The sequence below is a fragment of the Salvelinus namaycush genome, chromosome 9, assembly GCF_016432855.1.
Source record: "Salvelinus namaycush isolate Seneca chromosome 9, SaNama_1.0, whole genome shotgun sequence".
NCBI lineage: Eukaryota > Metazoa > Chordata > Actinopteri > Salmoniformes > Salmonidae > Salvelinus > Salvelinus namaycush.
This window is the reverse complement of record NC_052315.1, coordinates 40060178-40082155: the sequence shown is the minus strand read 5'-3', so window position 1 is coordinate 40082155 and position 21978 is coordinate 40060178. Positions and strand designations below refer to the sequence as shown.

The 21978-nt window shown below is 42.2% G+C and overlaps 1 protein-coding gene across 2 annotated transcripts in view; it reads right to left on the bottom strand.

The window, feature by feature from the left end:
• Positions 1-1720: 1720 nt before the first annotated feature.
• The window catches only part of LOC120054054 (ras association domain-containing protein 8-like), a 35985-nt gene continuing 15727 nt past the window's right edge, over positions 1721-21978 (bottom strand). For both annotated transcript variants that reach the window (XM_039001422.1, XM_039001423.1), the window contains exons 3-6: positions 13071-13876; positions 9697-9894; positions 6633-6783; positions 1721-2645 (exon numbers count right to left, since the gene is read on the bottom strand). In XM_039001422.1, coding sequence (XP_038857350.1) covers positions 2524-2645; positions 6633-6783; positions 9697-9894; positions 13071-13876 — 1277 coding nt within the window. In that variant the 3' untranslated portion in view covers positions 1721-2523. The remainder of the gene's footprint in view (positions 2646-6632; positions 6784-9696; positions 9895-13070; positions 13877-21978) is intronic.

Sequence of the window (21978 nt, the reverse complement as noted above, 5' to 3'; positions counted from 1 at the left end):
CAGAGCAGAAACAGTCTGCCTGTTGGTTGATGTGAGCCGAGGGTCAAAGTTTGTTATGATACAGATGCATATAAATGCTTCAGAAACAGACATCCTTTAAAAGTTACTTTTCCCAATAGGGCCACTGTATAGACATCTCATCCACGACTCAACGCAGTCCATACATCAATCAATACACTGGATAAAATACAATTATTTACCACAGAATCACTAAACTCTTCAAATTTACAGTATCAGTCAAAAGTTTGTACACACCTACTCATTCAAGGGTTTTTCCTTATTTTTACTATTTTCTACATTGTAGAATAATAGTGAAGACATCAATATTATGAAATAACACATGGAATCATGCAGTAACCAAAAAAGTGTAAAACAAATCAAAATACATTTTATATTTGAGATTCTTCAAAGTAGCCACCCTTTGCCTTGATGACAGCTTTGCACACTCTTGGCATTCTCTCAACCAGCTGCATGAGGTAGTCACCTGGAATGCATTTCACATAACAGGTGTGCCTTGTTAAAAGCTAATTTGTGGAATTTCTTTCCTTCTGAATGTGTTTGAGCCAATCAGTTGTATTGTGACAAGGTAGGGGTTGTATACAGAAGATAGCCCTATTTGGTAAAAGACCAAGTCCATATTATGGCAAGAACAGCTCAAATAAGCAAAGAGAAATTGCAGTCCATTGTTACTTTAAGACATGAAGGTCAGTCAATCCGGAAAATTTCAAGAACTTTGAAAGTTTCTTCAAGTGTAGTTGCAAAAACCACCAAGCGCCATGATGAAACTGTCTCTCATGAGGACCGCCACAGGAAAGGAAGACCCAGAGTTACCTCTGCTGCAGAGGACAAGTTCATTAGAGTTACCAGCCTCAGAAATTGCAGCCGAAATAAATGCTTCACCGAGTTCAAGTAACAGACACATCTCAACATCAACTGTTCATAGGAGACTGCGTGAATCAGGCCTTCATGGCAGAAACCACTACTAAAGGACACCAATAAGAAGAATAGACTTGCTTGGACCAAGAAACACGAGCAATGGACATTAGACCGGTGGGAATCTGTCATTTGGTCTAATTTGAGGTTTTTGGTTCCAACCGCCGTGTCTTTGTGAGACGCAGAGTAGGTGAATGGATGATCTCTGCATGTGTGGTTCCCACTGTAAAGCATGGAGGAGGTGTGATGGTGTGGGGGTGCTTTGCTGGTGACACTGTCACTGATTTATTTAGAATTCAAGGTACACTTAACCAGCATGGCTACCACAGCATTCGGCAGCGATATGTCATCCCATCTGGTGTGCACTTAGCGAGACTATCATTTGTTTTTCAACAGGACAATGACCCAACACACCTCCAGGCTGTGTAAGGGCTATATTACAAAGAAGGATAGTGATGGAGTGCTGCATCAGATGATCTGGCCACCACAATCACCTGACATCAACCCATTTGAGATGGTTTGGGATGAGTTGGACCGCAGAGTGAAGGAAAAGCAGCCAAAAACTGGTGGGAACTCCTTCAAGACTGCTGGAAAAGCATTCCAGGTGAAGCTGGTTGAGAGAATGCCAAGAGTGTGCAAAGCTGTCATCAAGGCAAAGGGTGGCAACTTTGAAGAATCTCAAATATAAAATGTATTTTGAATTGTTTAACACTTTTTTGGTTACTACATGATTCCATATGTTATTTCATAGCTTCACTATTATTTTACAATGTAGAAAATAGTAAAAATAAAGAAAAACCCTTGAATGAGTAGGTGTGTCCAAACTTTGGACTGGTATGGTTTAGTTCACAGATTTCAACAGCAAGTTTTTCAGTTTGGAGCGATATTTTCCAAAATGCAAACATTCATAAAAAATAGTATCGAACCTCTTTACTGTATGTTGTTATAATGGATAAAATATTAACGTTTCAAAACTTCTTGATTTATTAAAATGAAAAGAAAGTAATTGCATACACTTTCAAGGGATGAAAACTACGATGATGCTGATGATGATAATGACGCATCACTTTTAGTTCCAAGGTTTAAATAGATAGAAAACCATTTGGGTTATGACACACGGTGCTCATGTCTGTTGCTATATTGTCTATTTCAACTATCTCTGTCTGTCCATTCAAGCGCCCTGCAGTCAAATATGTTACCAATAGTTTTTCCTTCATCATTGGAGCTATCATCGTCACATGTTGGCCCATGTCGGAGACTTGGAGTGCTTGTACACAATGGCCTATAACAATATGATCTCTATAAGTGTTCCTGTTCTCCATGATATGTAGGTAACAGAACAGAGCATGGACCGGAGAGTGCTACTGAGGTAACCTGTACTTGGATGTCCCATCACAGGGATCCTTTAGCACTGGTCCTAGATCTGTATTTAGCCAACTTATTTGACTAGGAGTGACTGGGTGTTGAGGAGTTGGCTAAAGCACACAGATCTGGGATCAGGTCTTAGTGGAACCAGGCTACCTTTAGGATGGTATTCAGGTGTCCAGCTAGCACGGGAACAAAGTCACCCCAAGTGTGCCCTCTTTTCTCTTACACGTAGATCCCTTCTGGGTTTAGGCCAGATGTCAGTGGACTGTGCAGGACCCGAAGGTGACCAGGCATCGGGTGAAAGGAGACGGGACGCTTCAGGGAACCAGACATAGGAACCAAGTCTGAGAGAAAGGGAGAGAGAGAGAGAGAGAGTGAGCATAGCCTTGCTATTGAGAGAGGCTGCCAGGCAGACCTGGCTCTCATGAGAAGACAGGCTATGCGCCCACTGCCCACAAAATGAGGTGGAAACTGAGCTGCACTTCCTAACCTCCTGCCAAATGTACGACGATATAAGATACACATATTTCCCTCAGATTACAGGGACCCCAAAAAGATTTGAAAACAAATATTGATAAGCTTCTGATTCTGTTAGGTGGAACACATTAACAATTTTGTAATTTAGCAGATGCTCTTATCCAGAGCGACCTACAGGAACAAATAGGGTTAAGTGCCTTCCTAGAGGGCACATAGACAGATGTTTCACCTAGTCAGTTTATGGCTTTGAACAAGCAACCTTTCAGTTATTGGCCCAACGCTCATAACCTGTAGGCTAACTGCTGCACCATAAATATACATAAATACAGCAGTTTGCAATCATCGCAGCAAAAATTGTGACCTGTTGCAATAAGAAAAGGACAACCAATGGAGCAGAAACACAAGTAAATGAAACCTATATTTATCTTATTATTTTTTCCCCTGCCATTTGTACTTCTACTATTCGCACATTGTAACAACACTGTACATACAGTAGTTAATAATAATATAAAATGTCAAACGTCTTTCTCTTTTGAAATTTGTGTGTGTTTAATGTCAACTATTAATTTGTTATTGTTTATTTCACTTACTTTGGCAATGTAAACATATGTTTTCCATGCCAATAAAGCCCATTTGAATTGAATTGAGAGAGAGAGGAAGAAAGAGATAGAGAAGGGAAAGAGAGAAGGGGGAGGGAGAGAGGGAGGGAGACCATGCAGTGTGTGCATTTGTTCCGCCCCCTCAAGTGACACTTATGGTTTCCATGCCAATGGCTGCCTAGATACGGCTGCCGGCATGCCCAGCATCACACACTCCGCCAGCTCAGCTCTCCCTCTCTCACTCCATCATATTTTTTTTTACATTTAAAATGTAAGTGTTTTAGTAGACGCTCTTATCCCTCGCGACTTACAGTAGTGAGTGCATACATTTATCATATTTGTTCGTACTTGTCCCCCGTGGGATCATATCCCTCCATCACTCTCTCCCTCCATCATCATATCCCTTCATCACTCTCTCCCTTCATCCTCCCTCCATCCCATGCTCAGCAGTTTCTGTGGTTATGGACTCAGTGGACTGTAGTCTTGCCTACCAAGAGGCTGGCCTGGCAGAGAGAACAGAGTTAGACAGAGAGCTAAGAACACTGTGAACACTGAGGCTTGTCAAAAGGCTACGGGAGCATACACAAACAAACTATTCTAGTCACCAGGTGCTCTTGGAGAACCTTTGAATTCCTTAGAAGTTCAGTCTCTTTATATCAATCTTGAATTTTAAATGGATTTCGGAGGTATAGGATAGTGCCCAAGTGTTCCATGTTAGAGACTGTAAAAATATTAGTTTTATGCACTAAACCAGACCTTGTTAAAATATCCTCTATATCAACTTACGCAACAGTACACCTTTAAATCCCACCTCACCCACCAAGTTTTTCCAGATCACTTTTCCAAATGTTTTTTTTATAACTGTGCAATGACCATGTGCTTACCATTACCTCATGTAAATGGTTTGCTCTTGAGATAGAGGGATAGACAGAGAGATACAGAGAGAGAGAGAAATATGTGTCCTCCTGCCACAGCCTGAGGGACAGCCAGTGAAAAATGCAAAGTAATGTTGATAATATTTCCCATTTGTTTTGTCTTTCATACCAGGTCATATGTCTTCTCAAGTCATGTTGACACTGGTCTACTACCATTGCTTTAATGTATTGTTGTTCTGATTAATATTGTTGTTGTAGTTGTTGTTAATGGTAATCCCATGTCCACTACTACTATTATTATTACTGTTGGTCCCACCATTTATTTATATATAAATATATATATATTTTGTATATATATACATATATATTTTATTTTTATTTTTCGATATGTATACTTTGACAATGTAAGTAATAATGAACTTGCCATGTCAATAAAGTCAATTGAATTGAATTGAATTGAATCGAGAGACAGAAAGAGACAGAAAGAGAGAGGGAAAGAGAGAGAGGATGAGTTACTACAATCGCTTAAGAAAAGGACACCCTCAAATCCACTTTTCAGATTTGAATGCGGGTTCCTCTATGCGTTACTAGATCTGACCACACAGTGTCAGCGTTGAGCCGTGCAGGACGCCAGCCATAACAGTTAACTTAATGGCCAAACAGAGGGCTCTTGCTGATTGAACACACATGTCCTGCTAGGTTATTAGAAGGACATGAACATTAAACTCATTACTTGACATAATGGAAAACCATTAGCATGAAGTCTAATATAAATACAAGCGCAAACCATTTACATGAGGTAATGGTAAGCACATGGTCATTGCACAGTTATAAAAAAAACATTTGGAAAAGTGATCTGGAAAAACTTGGTGGGTGAGGTGGGATTTAAAGGTGTACTGTTGCGTAAGTTGATATAGAGGATATTTTAACAAGGTCTGGTTTAGTGCATAAAACTAATATTTTTACAGTCTCTAACATGGAACGTTTGGGCACTATCCTACACCTCCGAAATTCGTTTGAAATTCAAGATTGATATAAAGAGACTGAACTTCTAAGGAATTCAAAGGTTCTCCAAGAGCACCTGGTGACTAGAATAGTTTGTTTGTGTATGCTCCCGTAGCCTTTTGACAAGCCTCAGTGTTCACAGTGTTCTTAGCTCTCTGTCTAACTGTTCTCTCTGCCAGGCCAGCCTCTTGGTAGGCAAGACTACAGTCCACTGAGTCCATCACCACAGAAACTGCTGAGCATGGGATGGAGGGAGGATGAAGGGAGAGAGTGATGGAGGGATATGATGATGGAGGGAGAGAGGGAGAGCTGAGCTGGCGGAGTGTGTGATGCTAGGCAAGCCGGCAGCCGTATCTAGGCAGCCGTTGGCATGGAAACCATAAGTGCCACTTGAGGGGGCGTAACAAATGCACACACTGCATGGTCTCTCCCCCCCCCCCCTCTCCGTAGCTGAGTCATCCTATCTCAGCAGGCACACAGTGAAAGAGAACTGCCGTAGAAAAGCCTAAGTGGGACTGATTGAGTGACCTGACAAACAGAGCAGTGGAAGAGCAGAATGGTGTTTTTCATGAAAAGAAGATGGCGTGATGGCAACGTGATAACATTTGAAGGTTTAAAGTATTTTTTGCACAAATCTGTGCTCTTTTGCTGCACGAAAATGTCGCCCGACAAGTCACACGGCACGTGAATGCACCTCCTGCACAGTGCTTAGAGATGCAGCCAGTGTCATGAAGTTGTCAATCATGCCTCTTTATTCAGTGTGGACAAGTTTGTTAGGCATTATGTTTAATTAATCAGAAATAAATCACATAATACAGTATGTGATTTTGCCCTTTCAATGAATAAGCAATACTCAGCAATATGATGTGACCACGAGCAGTAGTCAGAACAAAGGTTATCGCAGAAGCCTCCCAAGTGATGCAGCGGTCTAAGGCACTGCATCGCAGTGTTGCAGCGCCACTACAGCCTTGGGTTCGATCCCAGGCTGTGTCATAACCAGCTGTGACCGGGAGTCCCATAGGGCGGCGCACAATTGGCCGAGTGTTGTCCGGGTTAGGGGAGGGTTTGGTCAGTAGGACTTTACTTGGCTCATTGTGCTCTAGCGACTCCTTGTGGCAGGCCGTGTGCATGTAGGCTGACTCAGTTGAACAGTGTTTCCTCTGACACATTAGTGCAGCTGGCTTCCAGGTTAAGCGAGCGGGTGTTAAGAAGCTTGGCGGGTCATGTTTTGGAGGACGCATGACTCGACCTTCGCCTTTCCCAAGCCCTTTGCAGCGATGAGACATGATCGTAATTACGATATTGGGGAGAAAAAGGGGGTAACAGGATGCACCCACAGAGGATCTATGAATCTAGCTAATTTGACAGAAATGACCTGTGCCCTGTCCGGTGTGGGTAGTCCCCTCCTCTTCCTCACTGGGCTCGGCTGGCAGCACGGTAACCTTGGTGCCAGTCTGCTGGATAAACTGCTGCAGGTTGACCTGTCTCAGCTCCTTGGTCAGCTGCTCCAGCTCATGATGCATGTCCTGGAGGGGAGATACAGATTGATCAACGATATAAATCTATCTTTTTGCCATCTGTATTTACTCTACTGTATAATCTGACTGCAGCTATACTGACTGGTCATCTGTTCCTGGGGCCTCATTTACCAACCATGCAAAAACTCTCACTAAATTCTGCCGTACGTGGAGATTCTAGGATTTGCACGCAACATATACGCATGTTTTCATTGATAAATCAGAGACGTATTATATTTATGCGCTCGTGAAGGAGCGTTACAACCCTGCCTAGAAATCGTCCTCCATTCACCTTTCATAGTAACAAAAATGCCCTAATTTGCTGTAAGATTTGGAGATCCTGTGTGGCTCAGTTGGTAGAGCATGGTGCTTGCAATGCCAGGGTTGTGGGTTTGATTCCCACGGGGGACCAGTATGGAAGTTTATGTTTTCACTACTGGATAAGAGTGTCTGCTAAATGACTGAAATGTGATGCAACCAACTTTTTAGGGCGGTTAAGAGCATTGGGCCAGTAACTGTAAGGTCGAATCCCTGAGCCGACTAGGTGAAAAAATCTGTCGATGTGCCCTTGAGCAAAGCACTTGACTAGGTGAAAAATCTGTCGATGTGCCCTTGAGCAAAGCACTTGACTAGGTGAAAAATCTGTCGATGTGCCCTTGAGAAAGGAGCTTAACCTTAATTGCACCTATAAGTCGCTCTGGATAAGAGTGTCTGCTAAGTTACTTAAATGTACACATTTTATGTTGTAACTGGGCCATGACAGTTTCTAAAAGAAATGACAAATTTTCTCACATTTTTGTATACAGTAGGTTTGGGCAGAATGTTTCAATCACACTAACCAGGTTTCCATCAAACCTTTTTATGTGAGATTAAAAAATGTCATGACAGGCCTGAGGAAACAGCAAATTTGTCGGTAAACTTTCCAAATGTAGACAAACAAAATACGCTAGACAAGCTGGGATCTGTTTGTGTCTGTAAAATGTATTTTGTGAGAAATGGCGGTGGAAATGCTTTATGCGCAAATATTGATATAATAACCATCATATCGGAGTAAACTTGGAGTCACGCGATGACAAGTCTGTGTGGTCCTCCCACCATGACTCGGGAAAGCATGCAGTTTGTTAGGCTACAGGTTAAATAAATGATGAACTTCACAGGGTGGTGAAAGTGAAAGCTGATGAACTTGATGCTCCTTTCCAATAAATATCTATGGTCTTAATCTGGTGACATGATGATCGATGTTAGGTTGCCATTTGACAAATAAAAATAGTATTTTGTCCATAATAATCTAGTCATGTAGGCTATACAAGCACTGTATACGCGAGCTGTTGGCTAAGGCGCACGTGCCAATACCAGTGTGGACACATTTGATATATAAGGCACATTTTTTTGTGACAAAACCAGCAGTAGAGTTGAAACCCATTTAACTTGTATTTTTTTAACCGGTACATGGAAATTTAACTGCAAAAGTTTGTTTTATGTGCACTACCTCATCATGCACAGACTTTTATCTGCAACAAGTACATTTAAAGGAAATACATCTCTGGTGGGAAAATGTTTTTAGGACGATTTTATTTATTTTTTATTTTAGAATATAAACCTAGCTATTAAAAAATTTAATTATGCATGCTGCCTACAGCGAGTGCCAAACATTGGTCATACATTCTACAAGATTGATTGTCTATTCGAACAATTTAAAGTAAATGCTACAACCCAAACTATGCAAAAGACAAATTGTTGTTCAATATTTTATCTCCTGCCCTGGTATAGGCTCTGAGATTAGGTTATGATGTTGAGCTCCTATCGCACAGCAATACTGTAGCCTAACCATACTGTAAAATATTTTAAATAGGCTACCGGTCTATTTACTTTCAAGCATGCTTGGCTATTGAATGAGTGATCGATAAACAGTAGCCTATTTGAAGAGTTTATTTCCAAAACTCTATATATCCATTTTCAGAAATGTTGGTAAATTAGCTTATTGTTTAAAATGTATAAAAAATAATTGATGTTTTTGTCACTATCTAATCATGGCATTGGGATGTTCAATGACATATGTTTTTTTATTTTTTTTATGTATCACTTGATGGTTTCATTTCAGAGAGACAAATGCTAAACGCTATATATCCACCTCACTCTCAGATAAATAAGTAATACTACTAAGTTCCTGTAAGGGCCATCATCACCCTTCCTATGACTTCATGTAGTGTTGAGAGACTCTTCTACACTACATGCCATATCAAAACATGAATCAGATCTTACACGCTACGCTCACTGCATGCCTTTGAAAGGGAACGTCTATGTCTTCTGCTGTAAAACGTGAAACACACAAGAAAGGTAAGCCTGAATACTGTTTATTTATGATTTAGCCTAATGTTTTCATGCCTGTCTTGGTAAACCAGGCTTATATGTGTTTGATTCTAAGTGAGCTACTGTATTCGTACCTGCTATGATTTAAGGCTATGTATGATGATTTCCTGTTTTTATCCCTGCCTTGCTAGGCCAGGTTTATGTTTGCTGATTCAAGTAATTTTTTGGCAGCTGCTCATGATGACTTAGATTTTTTAAAATGTATTTAAAAAAAAATCAAGTCCCTTATAAGGGCCTGTTTAGACTCCCTATGTCCACACAGTGCTATGTCCTGTCTATCACATAGCATAACTATGTCCAGAACCACTTTGATGTGATCACGATTCCTCTCTACAAATGAATAGTCCCTGGCCTTGCCGTTAAGTTGATTTAAACCAAATCCCAGGCTTGGTTTGCACTGCCGTGGCTTCGCATCTGGTATGCTTCTGGTATGTACTGTATACTGTATATGTAAAAACACTATATGTGTTTCTACATGCATTTTTTCATGTGTATGCTCATGCATCAGCGTGTGTGTGTATGTTAATACATGTGTCAATGCCTGTGTCTGACCTGCAGTCTCTTGCCACTCAGGCCGAGGGACCTGTCCACGGCTCTGCAGCTGCTCTCCAGCTGGACAGACTGTCTGTCCTGGGCCTTGAGCTCGGTGCGGCCTCTGAGTACCTGCGCCTTGGCCTCCACCTCGCTCACCCTTTGAGTCTCCTGTCTCTCCCTCTGCAGACGCTCCTCCTCCAGACCTGCCTCTACACCCTGACACACAGACAGGTTTGAGTTTTAGACCAATAGGAGTAGGAGATGGTTAGGAGAACATATGCTTCCCAGCACCCTAGCTACATCATCGGTTTTGCTGGTAGTCTGTTATATAGACCAGGGTTTCCCAAACTTGGTCCTGGGGCCCCCCTTGGGTGCACATTTAGTTTTTTTTTGCCCTAGCACGACACAGCTGACTCAAATAACCAACTCATCATCAACCTTTGATTATTGCATCAACTGTGTAGTGCTAGGGCAAAAAACAAAACCTGCACCAAGGGGGGTCCCCAGGACCGAGTAAGGGAAACCCTGATTTAGATGGAAGTGCATAGAAAGGCACAGCAAGAAATTCAGAGAGAGGATATGCATTATCTGTCTTTAAAATGATGATGCAAGGTGCCTGCACACTTTTAATGTTATGTGATTATAACAATTTATAAAACTGATTGGATGAGCAGCGTTCCAAGCCGTGCTGTATTGGCTGTCACAGAGACACACCTAAGTTCCATCTGAATCACTGCGCCTCCATAAGAATATCATGTCTGAGTCATCTCTCTATTTATTTATCCCAACTTGCACATTATTTCCCCTTGCTTCCAGCCTAGCATTTAGTTTGGTACAGCGGGCGTTAATATAAGCCTCGCTGTCTGTTTGACCTCGGAAACAATGTTTCACTTTTTAATTTCCTTCTCTGTAGTATAATAAATAGAGTGAATGGTGCACAGACGAAACGAGACAACTTTTTCTGAGCCAGTTAAAATCACGCATCAATAGAAAATAAGCTGAAAGTTGGCTAGCTAGCTAGCAAGTGACCAGAATGTTAGCTATCCAGCCTGCATAGCAACCATTTTGTTTAGAACAACCAGTTCTTTTGCATAGCTAGCAACTTATTTTGGTCTGTAGCAACAAGCAACCAGATGGTGGAAGAATAAAACTGTATGAATTGACTAATCAAAATAACATTTTAATGAAAATATGTAATTCATTGTTATTTTAAATATGTCAGGCCGAAAAAGAGCATTTACCTGTGACTGTATTCATGATACAGCACTGCCTCGTGCCTTATTGCTTAATTATACCATGCCGGAATTGTTAAATACTCATTTCTGATTTCCTTGAAGAGCATTCTAGAGTGTGCATTATTTCGTTATAAAACACGGCAATAACCAACTGCTATCAATAGTCGAATTGAGAACATTATTGGCATTGTTGAATTCGATTTTTATAGCTAGCTAATATTTAGGAGGACTGATGGTTTGCTTAGCTAGCAAGTCTGTTTGCTAGGTTACCAAGGCAATTACTGTGGCTATCCAGTAAACTTTCTAGCAACTTGTGGATGTTGAACACATTTCTACAGGTAAATTCACTCAGTAATGTGTGTGTTAAATTATAGCCGTGGTATAAGCGGGATAATCAACTTGGTGCTGTATGTGTTCTCTGGAAAATAATGGCACTCTGCAAAAGGTTAGTGCCACTCCGCTGTGCTTCGTGGCCACGGCCGCCCCGCTCAGTAGGCATGATTAGGTGGCGGCAGATTGACAAGGACGGCATGTTCTGAGCAAAACTGACAAAGACGGAAGTCCAACAACAACACATAAAACCTCACACAATTCTGCCCCAAAACAATGACAATTTCTTTCAACCAGTTCCATGTGGACTTTTTAGGTGAGCGCTGATGCCACCCTTTGATAAGCAGTGCCCACTTTGTCAAAGGCAGGGGGGGAAATTATTTTACGTCTCCATGGTGCTGTTGGAGAGACGCATCTCTGCAGCGCTCCATCAACGTTCCGTCAAAAAAAAGAATCTAATACAAATCATGTAGCAGATATAGGATATGGTAGAAAGACTATGTGGCCTTTTCTGTAGCCTACAGGATGGAGATAAAATGGATGTAATGAGACGGCGCTCAATAGAAAAAAACGCTGTCATGTTAACAAACAATATATCCTAAAAACAGCACAGGTCAAAGTGAAATGCATAATATCTAATGGACAATCACAACTTTTGTCCAGGAGTTCCACCCCGTTTTCATGATCAGTGGTTTAAAGTTTGTGTCCGTCAATTTTTGATCATCTTATCATAGTGAAAAGGAAAATACTTCTGCATCTCCTGCTGTGTAAATACATTGCAAATAGGCTAGCGATAACTGGGTATCTGATATTCAGAGCTTAAATAGCCAAACTGATGTCACAGGAATCAGGACTAATAAAGCCAATGCAACGGCCTGTTTTACAAACGGTGGGCCTATCACATTGATGGACATTCATAACATTCTATTGCGGTCTGACATATTAGGCTACACCCCAGTAATCACGAACCGACGTCTTTTGGACTTCTTGTTATGGTCCTGTCCGAACGTTTGGTGTTTTACAACCGGTAGGCTTCCTACATAGATAGATGGGCATACCTAAAATTCAATTTCAGGCAACACTGTAGGCTACACCTTTTAGTGCAGTTCCAGACCGGCCTTGATTTCCACGGACTTTGGTTTTTAGTCCGGTCCAGACCAATCATAGACGTCTACGTTTGGTTAAGATTTTGCCTGGTCTGGACCAGCTTTGATTTGGCCCAAACATAGACGTCAAGAAATGACTTATTTTCAACTTTCATTCAGAGCCAAAAAATTAGCCTGATTTCAATATCCGGAAAATACATATTTTCCACGTCTGTAAAATACGTATTTTCAACATCCGGAAAATAAGTATTTTCAACTTTCATTCAGAACAGAAAATTAACCAGATATCCATGTCCAGAAAATACATATTATTTTTACCGTCCGGAAAAGATGCCTTTTCAACATCCTGGAAAATATGTATTTTAAACATACGAAAATACCTTTCCACCTTTCATTCAGAAATTAAATCGAACTTAACATCAACGTCTGGAAAATACGTCTTTTAAACGTCATTTTGCTCACTGGGATTATTCTAGTTTTGCGGGGGGCGGCATTTTTTGGTCTCGCCTATGGCCTATGGCGGCAGAACAGCAAGGACTGGCCCTGTTCGTGGCACACCTTTCGCATCATGCATTATTTTCCTTAAGGTCACATAGCCCCTTACACAATATACAACAGAAATCGTAACATTTAGGGGCCCTTTAATAGTGTCCATGCCACTTGATCATACCGTATCTAATTAATGCCCATGGGTCATAAATCCGAAGTGTGTCCCACCCACCTGTACCAGAGCCATCCTGTCCCCCAGCTCGACCTCAGCGCACTGAAGACGCCCTCTCAGCTCCTCAAGCCTGTCCTCCAGCTGCCTCTCACTCTCCAGCTCAATCTGCAGCTCGCTGGCCCAGAACTCCTCCTCCTCCATCTCCACCTCGTTCTTCCTCAGCCGTCTCTCCAGCCTCACTATCTCCTCCATCAGCCCCCCTGTTCCTCTGGCCTCCTCTCCCCCTCGCCCCCCCCAGGTCTGCAGTTCAGCCTCGTAGGCCTCCAGTCTCTTCTCCAGCACGCCCAGAGTCTCTCTCTGGAGCCCCACCAGTCTGACCAGGTCCTCCATGCGGCAGGCCCACATGCCGGGGGACACTGCCACTCCTGTGGCTGCCGCTGCTGCATGGTGGTGGTGGTTATGGTTCCCACCATTCCCCTGGAGTAGGAGACGTCGTTTGGCCTCGAACTCCCTCCCCTCCCCCACCCGGCCTCCACTCAGGATGTCCCGGAGGCCCCGGGGCCCGCCGGTGAAGGTGAGGGACTTGCGGCGCGGCTCGCGGCGATGGAGGGCGTGCTCGCTGGGATGGCGGAGCTTGGCGAGTGGCGGGAGGCTCTGCCGGTGTGGGCCGCGTTCCGGACCCCGGAGCAGGGGACCCTCGGAGGGGGGGCGTTCGGTCAGGGAGGGGCCCGTGCGGTGCAGGATCAGCTGGACGTCACCGGCATACTGGCCCCAGGTGTTGAGGGAGGCCACCGGGCTCTCGTGGGGGGCCAGGTGGCGCTCTGTGTCCCGCCATTTCTCCACCAGGGTATAGCGCCCAGTTCGGCCTGGGAAAAACAGATAGGACAAGTTCAGTTATGTCAGCTTTTGTGTATGTTTTAGTGTATGCTTTGTGCATAGTTTTGTGTATGTCTTTGACAAACTAACTAACAAATCTGTCGAGATGAATAATAGCTCTCTTTGTAATCATATTTTACGTGGATCAATAGGATAAGTATCAGTGCATCGTCAGCTATTAAAAAGCGAAAAGCGAATGTATAAGAGCCTTGAATAATTTAACATCTATCTATTAACAGAGATGAATAACCCTGTTAGTTTTTTTAGGTAATATGATATTTGCTTTAGTGGAAATTATATTTTAGTGGGACATTTTATTTTCCAATTTCCAATTTCCACACAAGAAACAAGGCCAAAGAGACTGAGGCAAACCACTTGATATACACAGTCTCTTTCCAGTGCTGGTCCCAACTAGAGATAAACCCCAAAAACATAACATTCATCTTGTCATTAGACATTTGTACTGTGTATAGGAATTTCTATATGGAAAGTAGGAGGAGGGTGGATGGAAGAGAGGAGGGAGCTTCCTCAGTGCTTTTGCTTCCCCTTGCCTGTAAGAGATGGAGGGATGACTCAGACTTTCCCTCCTCTCGCCTGCCCCACGCTTAATGGGAAGTGATGTCAATACAGTCTGCTCCATTCCTCTCCTCTCACTGAGAGAGAGGGGGATGAAGAGATGGATGGAGGGGGTTTCTGACTAAGACCCTCTCTATCTCTCACTACAGCACCAGATTGAGGCGTAGGCTGGAGGAGAGGAACAAATATTAGTTTTCAGCAGTAAGCCAAATTGTAAGACAGCTCCTGATTAAAATTGGAGTTTAATTAACCACCATTTCTTATACAAGCAAGTGGTGCAACACATTATAACAGAGAATCAGTATATCCTCTTCACTGTCGCTATACTTGAGTACTACTATGTAACACTGGCCCAAATTGCTACGCAGTCAATCAACTATGGCTTGGTGACAAAGACAGTAGCCTACCTTACCAAAGTCTCACAGGTAAATACTATAGGTTAGGTTAGAGGTACATTATACTATTATTCTATTATTCAATATCATCCATAACGAAGGGGAAAGCACATGCAGAAAACAAAGTATAGGCCTACATTCTTAAATGCTAATATTTTAAATATTAGTAGCCAACACACATAAAACAAACATCCTAAAGCCTTTGTTAAAGGGATTTTCCAGAGTTTTGAATAATTTCAGACAGTAGTTTTGAAATTAGTGCTCACAAACCAAAGCAGGTCTCTGAAATTGTGCACAATTGTGTACAACATCACATCATTTTTCTCGAGCCTCTGTAGCATGTGCCCGAAGAGAGTAAAAAAAACTCTGTGGTGTTCATGTTGGGTGTACATCCCACAACCTCATTGGATTATACTGAACCGACCTGATCCCACCTTCCACTTTAACCATGCAACCTCATTGGACATCATTCCACCTGCCAATCAACCTTGTCCATCACGTTTGGTTGTTGCAGGCCAGTTCCCAAATTCCAGTAGTTCGTCGTCAGACCCACTGGCTCCAGGTCATCTACAAGGCTATGCTAGGTAAAGCGCCGCCTTATCTCAGTTCACTGGTCACGATGGCAACACCCACCCGTAGCACGCGCTCCAGCAGGTGTATCTCACTGATCATCCCTAAAGCCAAAACCTCAAACATCTGCTATCTGAGCAGCTAACCGATCGCTGCAGCTGTACATAGTCCATCGGTATATAGCCCACCCAATTTACCTACCTCATCCCCATACTGTTTTTATTTATTTACTTTTCTGCTCTTTTGCACACAAGTATCTCTACTTGCACATGATCATCTGATGATTTATCACTCCAGTGTTAATCTGCTAAATTGTAATTATTCGCTCCTATGGCCTATTTATTGCCTACCTCCTCATGCCTTTTGCACACATTGTATATAGATTCTCTTTTTTTTCTTCTTTTTTTTCTTTTCTACTATGTTATTGACTTGTTTATTGTTTACTCCATGTGTAACTCTGTGTTGTTGTCTGTTCACACTGCTATGCTTTATCTGTTCACACTGCTATGCTTCCACAAGCTTCCCAACTTATTGTGGGAAGCTTGTGGAAGGCTAACCGAAATGTTTGACCCAAGTTAAATAATTTAAATGCAATGCTACCAAATACTAATTGATTGTATGTAAACTTCTGACCCACTGGGAATGTGATGAAAGAAATAAAGGATGAAAGAAATAATTCTCTCTACTATTATTCTGACATTTCACATTCTTAAAATATAGTGGTAACTGACCTAAGACAGGACATTTTTACTTGGATTAAATGTTAGGAATTGTGAAAAACTGAGTTTAAATGTATTTGGCTAAGGAGTATGTAAACTTTCGACTTCAACTGTAAGTCTAAGTTTTCGGACCTAGAAAATAGCATGTATTTTGTTTTCTTTGCATTAAGTACTACCTTAAGATCCACAACTGACTTCTGTTGTGCTTGGAAATCAGACTGCAAATACGAAAAGGCTTGGTTTACAGATGGTGCAACAGAGTACAATACTGTATCATCAGCATAAATAATTATATTGCATAAAAAATCATATTGCATGCACATGTAATGTGCGCTCTGTGTGTCTGTGCACGTGCATGTACACACACACTCTCTCTCTCTCTCTCTCTCTCTCTCTCTCTCTCAGTCAGTCACAGTGGGGGGAGAGACAGACTGATAGAGATTTCAAGCAGGAAACAGAACGAGTGAGTTAGTGAGTGAGAGAGAGAGAGAGAGAGAGAGAGAGAGAAAGAGAGAGAGAGAGAGAGAGAAAGGGGGAAGAGAGGAGGGCAAAAGGAAGAGAGGGAGAAGAGGGGAGAAAGAGAGAAAGAAAAAGGAGAGAGAGAGAATATGGAAGTGGGGAAAGACTTGTAATTGTGTTGCGCAGTAAAATCAGTATATGTCTGTAAGAGGCCCTGAGCTACAGTTCCCCACCACTCTCTTCCACCTAGGCATCCCACCCATAACTCACATCCTACGCCCAATATTAGCCATACAGCCAACCCAAAATTACCATCTACTCTGCATAACACTCCTGCAAGTCCCCCCACAACTCCAGCCCTCCCTCCGCCACTGTGAACGAGAGCCATGCCAAACTACCACCTCCATCAACATACTCACTGAAATCAACCAGAGCTCACTGTGTGTGTGTGTGTGTGTGTGTGTGTGTGTGTGTGTGTGTGTGTGTGTGTGTGTGTGTGTGTGTGTGTGTGTGTGTGTGTGTGTGTGTGTGTGTGTGTGTGTGTGTGTGTGTGCTTGTGCATGTACACTGAGTACACAAAACATTAAGGACACCTGGTTAATCCAGGTGAAAGCTTTGTCAATACGCAGTCTCTCCTCTCAACTCCAGCCAGAAGAGAGAGTCCCTGTCCATCCACAGAGGCCGATAGCATCACAGCTTCTGGTTACAGTATCAAACACACACAGTGCGGTTGAGGTGCAAACCGCGATCTCATCTCCCTCGTTACAGTGGTCCACCCTCTTTACAAAGTAGCTCTAATGTGTGTGTGTGGTGTGTGTATGTATTTGAATGGGAATGAAACCAGAGAATGCGGCAGTACTAGAGCCTGCCTAGTGCTTGTCATGCGGGCCCATAATTAAGATGATTTAGAGTGTATGTGTGTGTGTGTGTGTGTTTATTGTGGTTTCTCTTACTATCACCGTCATATTCACACACAATCAGATAGAACAGAGACCAGTAGACAAGCATTTTTTCAACCATTATTGTCATTGTCACGTCATTATCATCATTACAAATCATAATACATCATTTCATAGCTTCTGACAATACTTACAGGTATTAACAAATTGAACAGCTGAATTGGTTCAGAGGGCATCCCTCCAAATTACAAACTATGTATTGATATTCCGGTAGACAGTGAGAAAGTTGTAAAAACAAAACGACATCTCTCTATTCATGCAAAATATACGGTGCATTCGGAAAGTATTCAGACCCTTTCCCTTTTCCGCATTTTGTTACATTACAGGTTTGTTCTAAAATTGATTAAATAAATGTTTTCCCTTCATCAATCTACAAACAATGCTGCATAATGACAAAGCGAAAACTGTTTTTTAGAAATTATTGCTAATTTATAAAAAATCTAAAACAGAAATAAAAAACTTTGATACATAAGTATTCAGACCCTTTGCTATGAGACTATAAATTTAGCTCATCCTTGAGATGTTTCTACAACTTGATTGGAGTCCACCTGTGGTACATTAAATTGATTGGATATGATTTGGAAAGGCACACACCTGTCTATATAAGGTCCCACAGTTGACAGTGCATGTCAGAGCAAAAACCAAGCCATGAGGTCAAATGAATTGTCTGTAGAGCACCGAGACAGGATTGTGTCGAGGCACAGATCTGGGGAAGGGTACCAAAACATTTCTGCTGCATTGAAGGTCCCCAAGAACACAGTGGCCTCCACCATTTTTAAATGGAAGAAGTTTGGAACCACCAAGACTCTTCCTAGAGCTGGCCGCGCAGCCAAACTGAGCAATCAGGGGTGAAGGGCCTTGGGTCAGGGAGGTGACCAAGAACTCGATGGTCACTCTGACAGAGCTCCAGAGTTCCTCTGTGGAGATGGGAGAACCTTCCAGAAGTACAACCATCTCTACAGCACTCCACCAATCAGGCCTTTATGGTATAGTGGCCAGACAGAAGCCATTCCTCAGTAAAAGGCACCATGACAGACCACTTGGAGTTTGCCAGAAGGCACCTAAAGGACTCTCAGACCATGAGAAACAAGATTCTCTGGTCTGACGAAACCAAGATTTAACTCTTTGGCCTGAATGCCAAGCGTCACGTCTGGAGGAAACCTGGCACCATCCCTACGGTAAAGCATGGTGGTGACAGACTAGTCAGGATCGAGGGATAGATGAACGGAGCAAAGTACAGAGAGATCCTTGATGAAAACCTGCTCCAGAGCGCTCAGGACTTCAGACTGGGATAAAAATGAACCTTCCAACAGGACAACGAGCAGGACAACGTAGGAGCGGATTCAGGACAAGTCTCTGAATGTCCTTGTTTGGACCAGCCAGGGCCCGGACTTGAACCCGATCAAACATCTCTGAAGAGACATGAAAGCTGTACAGTGACACTCCCCATTCAACCTGACAGATCTTGAGAGGATCTGGAGAGATGAATGGGATAAACTCCACAAGTACAGGTGTGCCAAGCTTGTAGCATCATACCCAAGAAGACTCGAGGCTGTAATTGCTGCCAAAGTTGCTTCAAAAACGTACTGAGTAAAGGGTCTGAATGCTTATGTAAATTTGATATTTCTGTTTTTAACTTTTATAAATTTGGAATTGTATGTAGATTGATGAGAAAACCCCCCAGATTTAATCAATTTTAGAATAAGGCTCTAACGTAACAAAATGTGTAAAAAGTCAAGGGGTCTGATTACTTTCCGAATGCACTGTATGTGCAAGTATATCGCAAGTGATTTCATCAGCTGGTTTTAGCTTGTTGTAGCCTGCCTGCTGCTAGCTAGCTTCACTGAAAAACACAGGGATGGAATTTTAGCTAGCGCTAGCTAAGGATTTTTGGCACTGCACTGATAAACAGCATGTAGCTTGTCACTTATTTACGATAGTTTGACAGCTTGCTGATGAAGTTGTAGACATGTTCCCAGCAGTCAATACTTAAGCATGTTTCCAAAGCACCAATCTCTACATTGTAACATTGGGTCAGCTAAACGCGCAGCAGCAGACTCGACACTGTAGTACTGACTCGGGGCAAAGCAGGCTGTTTGTTGAAATGTGTTCATTGTGATAAAATATTGTTATTTAACTAAATAGCTTGCTTATGGAAGGAACATTGCATCTAGTGTTGCACTAGCTGGTTGGTTAGCTTCTCTTTAATTTCATATAAAGTGACTGGCTCAGGCTTAGCTAGCAAGTAAGGGAAGACCCCCATGAAATGGATAGAAATGAATGGCAACATATTGGCATTGGACGAAACATATACACAATCGCAAATACCACTCAAATGGACGGCAGTTCATTCAAACCATATGGCAAGTGGCATATGGCAAATGCCAAGTGTCATACGCCAAAAATCCCAAAGATGGCGAGTGCGCTCCACCGTAGATTTTCATATGGCAAATGGTCACAAAGTCAAGACCCAAGGGTCAAATTTAGAAAATATTAAAAATATATATAAAAATCAACCACCTCTAAAAAAGTGCTTTCTGAACCATTTTTTGAATTGGGACTTTTAAAAAAGATTTTGGATGGGCCCGGGTGGGGGGTGCTCCCTACCCAGCAACCCCTAAAGGCATTAAACATTTTTTTTTTTTTTTTTAATTGCTCCTTGTAACCCGTTCAGATTACCAGGCATTTACCATCACGAATTGGACATGCTCTAATATACTGCAGAAATGCCCACTTGACTGGCCCGTTGAACTCGGGATGGTCGAGCAGTGATAGTTGTTCCTCTCCATCGCTCGTTGGTGCAATGAGAGAGAAGTGGGAAGTGGGATTTTTTGAAAAACGTCCAAAATGCTCCCTTGACCATGGCCATGTCCGTTTGGTGAGGTTTTGTACATTTGCAATAAGCAGCCAGTCGCCATCTGGTGGAATTTTCTGGTAATTTTCAATTGCCAAAATTGAAACATTTTATAAAATGAAAACCAAATGTCCGTGAGACTTCGTTTGATCACTTCCCGGAAGAGCGTGCCCGGCGCACGACCCGGGGTCGTTGGCCTATTTTAATAACACTCGGCAGAAGTCTAGTAAGGGACCGTACATTTGCCATATGGAGATCCTCATCAATTATATGGGAAATGCCAAATCATTCCCTTCATATATATTAGTACATGATCAAACTTCAGAAATACTCTAAACTCCTAAAATCGAAATTAAAAGGAATTACAAATGTATTAATTTATCTTGATTTATTCTGACAATTTTTGAGTCCGACGTAGTTCTGACCATTGTTCTTGGGTGACATGCTAAGATTCATGGGACGAAGTTGCTGCCAAGGGCGCCGAGTCAGCATAGGATGCCCGCTCGATAAAGAAGCTTCCGAAGGGCGCAGTGGAACCCTCGATGACTCGAAAACTAGCGTTTCAGATTGACTCTGTGTTGTTGTCTGTTCACACTGCTATGCTTTATCTTGGCCAGGTCGCAGTTGCAAATGAGAACTTGTTCTCAACTAGCCTACCTGGTTAAATAAAGGTGAAATAAAAAATAAAAAATGTAAAAGTTGAATGGATTGTCTCATCAGACTAGTAAGGAAAATGAGCAAGCAAATGTGAAAATGTAATTTCATACAATGGAAAAGTTGCATCAAATGTCCTACTCCTTGAAAGTCGTGTATGGATTATGTATAGCATTTGCATACGTGATGAATGATGATCGCTGGCAGTTCAACTGCAGTGTTGTATTATTACCCCATATCATGGAATACCTGTGTGAATGTTTATAAGGACAAAAGGTGGACACATGGAATTATTCGATTTGGATGGATGGTTGACACAATAGAAAGGGCAAATATTTTACTGTCTAAAAAGTGGGTGAAAGTTTGCTTCAGTATGTATTTCTTGAGTGCATCAATATGTGTGTTCTGCCGTGATTGGCGAACGGGACAAATTAATGGACGGACACCTGGTAAAAACCTTATAGCCTATTGGGCATTATATTCCAAAATTCACCAGTGACACCATTTAGAATCTAAAGGTTGACAGCATAGTGTTTCTGATCGGCAGGGCCGTGCACAGACCTAAAAAGGGCACCTGCTCCTGCTCCCAAAAAACACACCCCAAAAAAGATCTGTTGACTTAAAATTCTTACATTCATAGCTAATTATCTAATGCGCCTGTAGCCAAATTTCAACATATATTTTTTAGCATAGGCCTTTATTTTCTGCAAAATCACACTTATCCTAGCAAGTTAACAGCCTACAGCTCAAAGAGAGGGCAAAGAGGGGTGGGCTATCAGCTGTTCATAGCGGATGTAGATTATGTAGATCAGCTAGTTAGTTAGCTAGATAGTTAGCTATGTTGAAACACTCTAACTAGTCTTTACCTGTGATTGGAGGTTCTTCTGCTGCTGACATCTGCCTCAT